This window comes from Dreissena polymorpha, chromosome 1, assembly GCF_020536995.1.
Source record: "Dreissena polymorpha isolate Duluth1 chromosome 1, UMN_Dpol_1.0, whole genome shotgun sequence".
Lineage (NCBI taxonomy): Eukaryota > Metazoa > Mollusca > Bivalvia > Myida > Dreissenidae > Dreissena > Dreissena polymorpha.
In genome coordinates, this window is record NC_068355.1 from 149,590,032 (window position 1) to 149,602,689 (window position 12,658).

At 35.5% G+C, this 12,658-nt stretch overlaps 1 protein-coding gene across 10 annotated transcripts in view; it reads left to right on the top strand.

Moving 5' to 3' along the window:
• Positions 1-12,302, top strand: part of LOC127855509 (rRNA methyltransferase 1, mitochondrial-like) — a 30,844-nt gene extending 18,542 nt beyond the window's left edge. For all 10 annotated transcript variants that reach the window (XM_052391194.1, XM_052391177.1, XM_052391217.1 and 7 more), the window contains 3 exons: positions 3,160-3,271; positions 7,758-7,886; positions 11,943-12,302. In XM_052391194.1, coding sequence (XP_052247154.1) covers positions 3,160-3,271; positions 7,758-7,886; positions 11,943-11,998 — 297 coding nt within the window. In that variant the 3' untranslated portion in view covers positions 11,999-12,302. The remainder of the gene's footprint in view (positions 1-3,159; positions 3,272-7,757; positions 7,887-11,942) is intronic.
• The last annotated feature ends 356 nt before the right edge of the window (positions 12,303-12,658 follow it).

Genomic DNA, 12,658 nt, shown 5'->3' on the forward strand with positions numbered 1-12,658 from the left:
AATAAATGAAACCAAAAAAAGTAATACCTAATCAAGAGTGCTTGCAAGGGCTGCAAGTAGGATACAAAAATTACAATGTTTTGTTTTTTGACGTCAATATACAATTGTTGTGTTGAGAAATAGAAAGAAAATGTAGTTAAATTGTTAAAACAAACTTTGAAAAAGCCTATTTAGGTGAAATATATCAGAAAAGGGTGAAACTTGTTCTCATATATAAATTGTACAACAATATCATGTTTGTGTGGGTACAGCGCACATTTTAACAAGGTCCATAGTCATAGTTATAAAACTCTTAATTATTATCCCCCACCATAGGCGGAGGGATATTGTTTTGGCATTGTCCGTCCTTCCGTCCGTCCGGCACTTTTTGTGTCCAGAGCCATATCTTGGAAGTGCTTTGGCGGATTTCAGTGAAACTTAGTATGAGTATATATATGGATAAGAGGATGATGCACATCAAATGGCATTGAACACCATCGGATAATAATGGAGTTATGGCCCTTTGTATCTTGAACAAATGCTTATTTGTGTGTGTCCGGAGCCATATCTTGGAAGCGCTTTGACGGATTTCATTGAAACTTGGTATGAGTATATATATGGATAAGAGGATGATGCACGTTGGCGTTGTCGATCCATCCAAAAAACTTTTGTTTCCAGAAGTATATTGGCGGGGGATATCAATTCAACGAATTTGCTTGTTAATATAGAAAAACAGTTTCCGCTCAGAATCAACATCTAGCCTCTACACCTATAAGTTCGTGCACCTTAAACTTCAAAGGCATATATTTCGTGAAAAATCATTAGACAATAACTTAACTTGACATATACTTTATGATTTATCTTTTGTTTAACAAATAACGAGTGAAATATGTTGGTTTTCAGATAATAATAATGGAGTTACGTACCTTTAAACATTCATGTACATCTTAGTCTGCGTCACACAGAATTTCCCTATAAGATCGTGCACAGATTTTGATGAAGTCATAGCGAGGCCCTGGGATGTGTTTATGATAACCGATATATGTTTTTTTGAATATGAATTTATTTGTAGTAAATATGTGTTGTTTTAGATGAAATTCGTGAATAAACTGTATTGGGCAGAATGGTTTAAACAATACTGGTCTTCATAAAAACGAAATATGAACTGTGATAACTGTATTCAGAGGTCTAGATAAAGTGTATTTACTAACCGAAAATAGCTAAATAAAATTCTATTCACAATGGGAGCATTAAAAACCTGTCACCCCTTCTAATGACTGTTGTTTTGTGACAAAATCCCAAATGGACGTAGTGAAAACATTTATCGCAATAGGCCCAGGTCACGATCTTAATGTATGGTCTCGTGTCATCATTTGGGGGATAAAATTTTCCGCATACTTTAATTGTATTGTTATGCAAAGTACTCATAACAGAGAGCACAATGCAAATTCGAGACAGGCCTCAAAGGGAAACTACCCTTACAATATTTTAGGATCAAATCATTGACAAACATGGCCGCGTCCGTCTGGTAAAGGAAATGTGCACATTTTAAACATTATTTAGGCTATTTTTATGGGAACAAGGTAAAAAAAATGGACAATTAAATAATATTTATTGTTTTTTTCCTCATGATTGTTGTCTTATTGGCTGTGGAAATTCTCGCGTTACAAAAGTTAACAGTTTTCGGGCACGTGCATTAGAATGTTGCTTAGAGTTTACGCCATAAAATAGTACACGAACTTATAAGGTTGCACAAAGTTATAGGAAAAGAGGATATATGTCACATACAATATTTTTAAAATAAGAAAAGTACTTAATTACTTTTTAAATTAACTTATATATAAAAGTAAGAAGGTCTGACAACAACAAGAAAAGTCAAGTGTGATGTAATCTGACAGCTCTTGTTTTAGCTCACCAGAGCACAACATGCTCATGTTGAGCTTTTGTGATCGCTTTTTGTTCTTCGTGTGCCATCAACATTTGCCTTATTAACTCTCTAGAGGCCACATTTATTGTCCAATCTTCATGAAATTTGGTCAGAAGATTGGTCTCAATGATATCTTGGATGAGTTCGAAAATGGTTACGTTTGCTTGAAAAACATGGCTGCCAAGGGGCGGGGCATTTATCCTTATATGGCTATAGTAAAATCTTGTTAATACTCTAGAGGCCACATTTATTGTCTGATCTTCATGAAACTTGGTCAGAAGATTCATCCCAATAATATATTGGACGAGTTCAGAAATGATGCCCTTTGGTTGAAAAACATGGCCGCCAGGGGGAGGGGCATTTTTCCTTATAGTAAAACCTTGTTAACACTCCAGAGGCCACATTTATTGTCCAATCTTCATGAAATATGGTCAGATGATTTGTCTTATTGATTTCATAGATGAGTTCGAAAATGGTTACGTTTGCTTGAAAAACATGGCTGCCAAGGGGCGGGGCATTTTTCCTTATATGGCTTTAGTAAAATTTTATTAACACTCTAGAGGCCACATTTATAGTTCGATCTTTATGAAACTCAATCAGAAGATTCATCCCAATAATATTTTGGACTAGTTCAAAAATGATGCCGGTTGAAATGATGAAAAACATGGCCACCTTGGGGGCTGGGCATTTTTCCTTATATGGCTATAGTAAAACTTTGTTAACACTCTAGAGGTCACATTTATTTTCCGATCATCATGAAACTTGGTCAGAAGATTTCTCCCAATGATATCTTGGATGAGTTAGAAAATGGCTTAGGTTGCTTTAAAAACATGGCCACCAGGGGCGGGGCATTTTTCTTTATAGTAAAATCTTGTTAACACTCTAGAGGCCACATTTACTGTCTGATCTTCATGAAACTTGGTCAGAAGATTCATCCCGATAATATCTTGGATGAGTTAAAAAATGATGCCGGTTGGTTGAAAAACATGGCTGCCAGGGGGCGGGGCATTTTTCCTTATGTGGCTATAGTAAAACCTTTTTTACACTCTAGAGGCCACATTTATTTCTGATCTTCATGAAACTTGGTCAGAAGATTTGTCCCAATAATATCTTGTTATCTCAGGTGAGCGACTTTGGGCCTTTCAGGCCCTCTTGTCTTAAGACGTATATTTACACAGAGAAAGTTAGCTCCTTTTAGAAGGAGAATGAAACTCTGTCATAGTTCTTGTAGTAACATTATGTGTGTGTTTCAGAGGTGGAAGGAGGTGGGTGGGATAGTGGTGGGTACAAGTTGTGACCGGCAGGACGAAGCTGTGATGGACCTTAGAGATTTCAGGACTAACAGGCCTGCCTTGTTTATCTTTGGTAGGGAAACAATTTACATTGCATGGTCATCCTTCAACTTTAACACAATTAACAATATAATGGTGATCTTAATAATCATTTGTCAATTTGTGTTACTATGTCTTTTTGGTCTTGGAATTATATATCAGCTATATGCTGTACAGTCCTTTTTAGCTGGACTATTGTATATGAAATATATATAGTGGAGCTATCCTACTTGCCCCAGCGTCGGCGTTAGAATGAGTGTCTGCGTGAGCGTTGGAATGTTAAGTTTGCGTACCACCTCAAATATTTTCTATCTCCCTTGACATATTGCTTTCATATTTCGCATACTTCTTTACCAACATGACCCCAATGTATAAACAAGAGCAGACCTTTACCAACATGACCCCAATGTATAAACAAGAGCAGACAACTGTAACAAGCATTTTGTAAGAATTATGGCCCTTTTCCACTTAGAATATGCATATTATTGATAAATCTGATAAAGTTTGCGTACCACCTCAAATATTTTCAATGTACATGTACAGTGTCATATTGCTTTTATATTTTGCATACTTCTTTACGAACATGACCCCAATCTATAAACAAGAGCAGATAACTGTATCAAGCATTTTGTAAGATTATGTTCCCTTTTTATACTCAGAAAATTGAAAATTTGGTTTTGTGTTGAGGTTCACTTTATTCCTAAAATATCAAAGCTATTGCTTTCATACTTGCAACACTTACTAACTATCATAAGGGGATTGTTCAGGCAAAGTTATGCAAATCTGACGGGCATTTTTACAGAATTATGGCCCATTTTATACTTAGATAATTGTACATTTGGGTTTAGTTTTGTGTTTTGGTCCATTTTACTCCTAAAATAATGAAATGCCCCAGCATTTCTGATTGACTTTAAAGATGTTTGTTTTAACAATTCTTACCTTTTGATGTTGTTGTTTTGTCATCTTAAACAGGCACCCAACGCGAGAAGTCATGTCCAACATTGTTTTGTATAAACTGTGCTTATCAAATTTTATTATTTTATAAGCACAATTTTACACTTAATATGTATTTTATCCTGGGCTTGATTGTGTTCGGACTTACATTGCAAGTAACATTACGACTCGCGAAATTTCATTACACTGATCCTTAAAGCATATATTCAACTTCTTACTCACGTGTGTGAATGGTAATATCCATTGCATGTAATCAATTTCTACTTAGTCTCTTTATATGTTTGTTCCTTTTTGCTTAAGATGCCATTATCCATTAAGAAATCGTAAAACTCCTTTGAGTGAAATCACATTTTTGTCAGCCGTCAGCCATCTTACTTCCTGTGTTAGTAACGGTTGAATTGTTTCAAGTCAAGGATGTCGGCAACGAACAGAAAACGCCCACACCATTTCATGGTATAATACACCGCTCTTGTAAATGTCATACTTTAACTGCGCTTTATGTTTAATTCTTATTTTAAATCCAAGATGGCTGCCATTTGTCTGTTTTACTGAGTCAGTTGTTAAGTTGACGTTCGAATGTAGCTAAGTCATAATGACGTCATTGACCAGTTATTTCGTCACCGACCACTTTTTGCCCATGTATTCTTGGTCATTGGCCGATAGTTGGTACATGACCACCTTAAGACCATTTTTCGACCGATTTTCGCCCCAGATTTATGGTCGATCCCATCACAGAGTATATAAGGAGCCAATTTTTTGCTCGGAGGCAGTCTCGCTCAGTCATTTCATAGGAACCAACTCCACGTCATTTTTAAACAAAAATCTAACTTAAAAGTCTTTCGAGTACGTGGTTTGATTGCTATAACTTTTAAATGGTTTATTTTTTAATACTTAATACTTTACTAACAGTCTAACATAAAGAGTAACTATTTAAGCGTAAGCTGCATGTATTGTATTAATGCACTTGTGTGAATTGATCTGTCTTTGATCAGCTGATTATATTGAATATTTTTTAATATCGCCATATTGGGAATAATCTGTATCTGTTCAAGAGGATCAGTGTAAAGAATACGCAGAATTTGTTAGCCAGTGGGTGCCTGCATATGTGTATTATCAACTTAAATTGTATAATGTTTAAAGTTGAAGGTGAACGGAAATAGTAAATAAAAAACAGTCTGAAACGTTAATTGTCTTAAAGTCATTTTATTAACCATCCAGAATCTATCTGTAAAGTAACAATAAATAGATGATGCTGATCTACGCAATCGGCAGAACACTACAATATCATAGCTATTGCTTTCAAACTCGCTAACTATCGTAAGAGGACTGTACAGGGCAAGTTGCATAACTCTGGTTGGCATTTTGACGGAATTATGGCCCTTTTTTGTCTTAGTTACTTTGAATATTTTGTTAAATTTTTTGTTTACATCAACTTTATTTCTGAAGTATCAAGGCTATTGCTTTTAAACTTCAAATACTTTCTTACTATCATGAGGGTACTGTACCAGCAAGTTGAATTTGACCTTGACCTTTGAATGACCTTGACGCTCAAGGTCAAATTAATAAATTATGCTTAAATTGCCATAACTTCTATATTTATGCCCCCCATCGAAGAAGAGGGGGTATATTGTTTTGCACATGTCGGTCGGTCGGTTGGTCGGTCGGTTGGTCGGTCGGTCCGTCAGTCGGTCCGTCAGTCGGTCCGTCCACCAGATGGTTTCCGGATGATAACTCAAGAACGCTTCGGCCTAGGATCATGAAACTTTATAGGTACATTGATAATGACTGGTAGATGACCCCTATTGATTTTCAGGTCACTAGGTCAAAGGTCAAGGTCACAGTGACTCTGAATAGTAAAATGATTTCCGGATGATAACTCAAGAATGCTTAGGCCTAGGATCATGAAACTTAATAGGTACATTGATCATGACTGGCAGATGACCCCTATTGATTTTCAGGTCACTAGGTCAAAGGTCAAGGTCACAGTGACTCAAAATAGTAAAATTGTTTCCGGATGATAACTCAAGAATGCTTACGCCTAGGATCATGAAACTTCATATTTACATTAATAATGACTGACAGATGACCCCAATTGATTTTCAGGTCACTAAGTCAAAGGTCAAGGTCACAGTGACTCGAAACAGTAAAATGGTTTCCGGATGAATACTCAAGAATGCTTATGCCTAGGATCATGAAACTTCATAGGAACATTGATCATGACTGGAAAACGACCCCTATTGATTTTCAGGTCACTAGGTCAAAGGTCAAGGTCACAGTGACTCCTAATAGTCAAATGGTTTCCGGATGATAACTCAAGAATGCTTATGCCTAGGATCATGAAACTTTATAGATACATTGATCATGACTGGCAGATGACCCCTATTGATTTTCAGGGCACTAGGCCAAAGGTCAAGGTCACAGTGACTCAAAACAGTAAAATGGTTTACGGATGATTACTCAAGAATAATTAGGCCTAGGATCATGAAACTTCATAGGTACATGTACATTGATCATGACTGACAGATGACCCCAATTGGTTTTCAGGTCACTAGGTCAAAAGTCAAGGTTACAGTGACAAAAAACGTATTCACACAACGGCTGCCACTACAACTGACAGCCCATATGGGGGGCTTGCATGTTTTACAAACAGCCCTTGTTATGATCAGATTTGATTCATACTTTGACAAAACAACACTTACCTGACATAACACAATGGACTCCTCCCAAACCATCCCCCATGCCTTCTCCCCCCCAGAACCCCCCCCCCCCCCCCCCCCCAAAAAAAAAAAAAAAAAAAAATTAAATAAATAAATATTTTTCTTTCCTCTTTTTTTTCAAAAAATAAATAAATAAATATTTTTCTTTTCTTTTTTTCTCTTTTCTTTTGAAAGATCATGTAATAAATGACCACACACCCACATTATACTCCCCTCTCCACCCCCCCCCCCCCCACCAACCCAAAAAGATTTTTTGTTTTAACATGGTTAAAAAACCCACAAATATTTATTTATTTTGTTTTTTAAGGACTGTTAAACCATCCCACCCAAGCTATTGCTATCAAACTTGAAATAAAATCTTATTAGTTTGTTTTATGTCTTTACAAATTTTCAATAGATTGTGGAAAATATACCTGAAATTAGAATCGTCTATAAAGTACAACTTCTTTAAAACATAAGCATCAATATGTTTCAATTATGGTCCTCTTCCACTTAGAATATGACTATATTACCTCTACCTTATTGAATATGAACAATTTCCCCATGATGGCTTACCTTAAACTGGCAAGCACTCGAATAGTCGAGCACTTTGTCTTCTGACAGCTCTTGTTTAAATTCTATTAATACAGCTTTGTTCCCATGTGTGTCTTAATTTATATCTTATTAGTAAAAGTAAAATGTAACTTAATGTTATAGAGTAAACACATGTCAATTAAATCAAAATATAAATGAGAGGCTATATACTTTTATTTTATCTATAGAGCTGCATAGGACAGGTAGCCATATATGACTAACATTCAAGATACATAGTAACGATTAAGTAACCCTTCCTGCCACTTTGCTCTTCAGGCAATGAAGCTTCAGGGTTACCCTCTACTATATCTTCACAGTGTGATGTGCTGCTGTATATAGCTGGGCACCAGCTGCAGAGTGGGGACCATCCTTCCGTTCCCTCACTGAACGTATCTGTCGCAACAGGTAGTGGCAGATGTATACTTATTCTATCTTAAAAAGTAGGGGTATATTTCTTGTAAGTCCTCCACTGTTAGTGTGGTTAATTAATTAGTTTTTATGTCCCCTGTAGGGTGGCATATAGCAGTTGAACTGTCCGTCAGTCCGTCTGTCTGTCTGTGCGTCTGTCCGAAAGCTTTAACATTGCCCATAAATTTTGCAATATTGAAGATAGCAACTTGATATTTGGCATGCATGTGTATCTCATGGAGTTGCACATTTTGAGTGGTGAAAGGTAAAGGTCATCCTTCAAGATCAAAGGTCAAATATATGGCTTCAAAGCAGCGCAGTAGGGGGCATTGTGTTTCTGACAAACACATCTCTTATTGTTTTTGTATTCATTATGTTAATATTAATGTCCAGCCATATAAGAAAGTGATTAGCATTTCTTTTGTATTTATATTCACTAACATATTTCTTAGCAGTATCACACTATTACAGCTTTCGCTACGAAAATTTGAAGCGAGTAAAGTCGAAATATATAGCGAATGTTAATAAGATATAAACGCTGTCCACTTTCTAAGTGATATGGCTGAAAATTGAGCAGCATTTAAACATTAAACAAAAGTAAAACAATTATAAAATGCGAAAATTTCTGTTTCGGCATGGACGTCGCCATCTTAATAGTCACATGATTACCCCCTCTGATTTCAAGATTTTGGCTGTGGGGGATTAAAGTCCTTGAATATTAATATTAGTTGTGATGGGAAGGGATATAGATGTTTTACAAACAATTCTTTGTCTTACATGACACAAAGAGATTGCAAGAGAACACAAAAAGAAGTTCTGCACGGGAACTCAACAAGAAAATATAGTTCTGTCGTAAATTTCACAACTATAAATAAAAATGTGTTAACATTACCGTTAGTTTTAGTTGATGGTTTAGTCGGTCGCATGTTTAGCAAGTGGTATGCCCTGATGTAGTAGAATGTTGGCAGACAAAATTGATAGATAGATAAGATATTTAACATACAATTGTTTGCATAGAAACTTTTAATGCCTCCCTTTGAAGAAGAGGGGGTATTTTCTTTTTGGATGAAGGTGGGTCTGTCAGAAGACCAGATAACTTATGAACAGATTGACCAATTGGCTTGAAACTGTAACGTTTTTTTCCTTCCAGTCTATCTGGGCTTTCCCCAAAACAACATGGATCAGTTTTTGCAATTAACAACGGTAAATTTGCTGCCACTAGTCCACGTTTAATTGTTCAATTATTAAATCCAAACTCGAATGTCAGCTAATAATTGTATTTCACAATCACACACTTATACAAGAAATAACACAAAGGAATACACTTTAAAAATAAAAATTAGTAATGATTATGAGAAATATATTTAGGCCATTTAAGTGTTGATATCAATGCCCAAGCTTTCAATTGTATATACTAGTATATATTAAAAGCATCCGTTTTCCTCTCCCTTTTTTTCCCCAAACCCCCTTTATATAATAGTCCAATAAGCCAATATATTAATTTCATGCAAATTTCTGGAAATATGCAAATTTCAGGACATTTGCAGAAGTCATCACTTATGGGAGGGATGGCCCTCACCTGTTTTTTATCAGCAGTATGTGAGACCAGCATTTACAGCTTGAGCATAATTAAATGGCCAAAATAAGCTTATTAAAAATATGCTACAATACTTCCCATGTGCCTTTGCCTTTGTCAGTAGATGACCCTTATTGAAATTGGGGTTACAATGTCAAAGGTCAAGGTCACACTAAGGGTGACCATTGTTTCGGATCAATAAAGGAGGGACTAATTGGCTTGATACTTCCTATGTTGATTGGCGTTAAACAAAAGATGGCCCCTAATAAAACCCTAATAAAATTGGGGTCTTGATTCACCAATTGGCTTCATACTTCCCTTGTGAATTGGCCTTGGATAGTAGATGACCCCTATTGAAATTGGGGTCACTAGGTCAAAATCCACAGTCGCAATAAGTGTGAAAATTGTATTCAATCAATAACTCGTAAACGAATCCAACGATCAGCTTAATACTTCACATATGCATTAGCCTTGGACAGTAGATGACCCCTGTTGAAATTGGTGTCACTTTTCAAGTTCAAGGTAACTGTGAAATTAAGTTTTAAATTGGTTGCTGTTCTATATGTCATCATCAAAGTATTGAGGCATGGGCCTCATACTTTTCAGATGCATTGACCTTGAACGGTAGGTAATCCCTATTGAAATTTAGGTCAATGATCAAAGTCACTGTGACATTGAATGTGAACTCCTTTCCGATTGATAACTCGTGATATAACTTGTGAGCGGATTGTTTCAATCCCTGGTTGGGGGGGGGGGCATCTTTCTCCGACCGCGGAGCTCTTGTTTTTTGAAGATGTTCCTCTGATAATTTTTCTAAGACCATGATTCGTGAATTACCATTTTTAGTGAAAAAAACACACTCTAAGATAACAAAAAAAAATCGTTCGTAAAACAATTCTGCAATTTTCAATAGTGAGATAACATTTACATTAGGTTATATGCTCACAACAGGTCATGAACGTTAGCGTGGCGCAGTGGTAGCGCATCCGCTCACAACTCCTGACGTTACTGGTTTAATACCGGCGACGTCAGAAGACGTTTGAGTTTTTTCAGTTCTGTAATATCGTTAAACTTTTTGACGACAAACATTTACTTTGCGATTTTGGGTGCCAATCGAAGTGGGTCAAATTACAGTATTTGTATTTGAATCTGCAAACTATTTTGCATAATATTTGACATTATTTTAATAATTTGAATAAGGATTAAAAACGTTAGAACGTGTTTCATGTTTGTGTACTAATTCCAACCGTGTCGGCGCTCTCGTTTTGTTAACAAACAGCTCTTATGATTTCTTATGTATTGCTTTTCGACACTACCTTCTCTTTGTTTTTGTTGATTAGCATAAGCATTTCAAATTGCTGTTTATTGCTTGATTGACAACCATGAATTAACTATTCTTAAGTCCTAAGAATATTAATAAGTGAAGTATAATTATATATGTTTTAAACAAGACAATTATTCCTGTAAGTGTCATTGTCTTAACCAAAAACAACTTACAAAGTGTTGCACAGTCGTTTGATTAACTACGTCATGACGTGAACCGTATTGACTGAGTGAATGCAGTAATGTTGGCAAGTCGTTCCCATTCTTGTATCATCAATGCATCCGTATAATGAAATATTCAAAATAAAGTCATGGATGAATCCAAGTCTAATTGATTATCTGTTCCGATTTCACATCGTATAGTTAATTTCTCCAAATATACAACAATTCTACATTCACAAATTCATCCGTGATTAAGTAAGATCTTGCCTCAAGTCTCCATCCAAACCATTGCTTAGAGTGTGTGTCTTCTCTAACAAAGCATGCACATATATATTGATAGATACCCGAGATACCTTACAATCAAACAAAACTCTGTTTGTGGGTCAATATAACTTAACCTTTGGATGGATCATTGTTGGTTGGCTGATTCACTATTTTTGAGGAATAAATCACATAGAAGGATTGTCCCAGATTACATTAGAGCGTGTTTTGGTGTTGATTAGCGAATAATAATAGAGGCATGGCAATTGCATTCTGATAATTAATCATTTAGGTGTCTATTATGTATACTAATAATTTTGGTTCATGTTATGTATAGAGTCTTAAGGAGAATGTAGAAGTTATATTGTTGGTATTAAACACACTACATATTTTCATGAGGTATGCATTTTTGCATTCCGTAACCTCATTATTTTAGCATCTGTTATAAGTCACTTCGTTGGTCTGAACATAACATATGCGCCTTTATAATTGCATTTTCTAGGGTATGAATAGTCACATGGTTAGTCTAAAACGTAATAACATGATAGCATGTTTTATGGTTTCTCAAGTATACCTTTTTGCATTTACTTGTTGAGGTTTTACAAACTATTTTTGTCCGTATGATAAAAGATATATTTCCTTAAATTCAATAAGAATTATATGTACAATAATTTCCGTTACACTATGCTTTCATATGCTTTTTGTGACAAAAGTTTATTTAATATTTTCAGGTATTCTTCTGCATAGTATTATGAACAACCGACTTCCAAAGGGAGACAACTCCTAGTGTCGAACACCTCTCCTAAAAAAATCTGTGGCCATAGGTTCTTTTGATGGTCTGCCTGCACATGCCCCTAGAAGAGCCATTTGTTTTTACTTGTGATAATATGAATCGTGTGATAATATCCATTAGACACTGTAAGTGACCATTTTCATGAAGAGACTTCGTCACAAGTGTTAAACAGAGTGGATATTTTGTGGACAATTCAGTAGATGTCAACAATATTGCAATAATTACAGGTGCAGATTGCAAGAAACTAATTTGTATGCTATATGTTTAATTATTAAATATTCCGAGAAAACGCGGTAAACCTGACTCTTTATTTCGTTTAAATCTGTTATAATAATGACTTATGATTAGTTTACAATCATCACGATTATCATTGTCGTTTGCAAGACAGAATCAATTCGGTAATTACGTTGTTTTCTCACATTTTTCAAGACTGAAAACATACCCTATGTATTGAATTGTAATACTTTTAGTAGTGTTTTCACCTAAGTGAAGTAGATCTAGTTATGATTTCCTTGTTCGTGAATGCAGCGAATCTTTTGTTGTTCGTTGGGTAAATTAATTTGATATCTCTTTATATTTACTCTTCGTAAGTAAAACATGGTGTATGTTCTTATCAAAAAGGCCATTGTTTTATAAGCTATTTCTGATATCGTT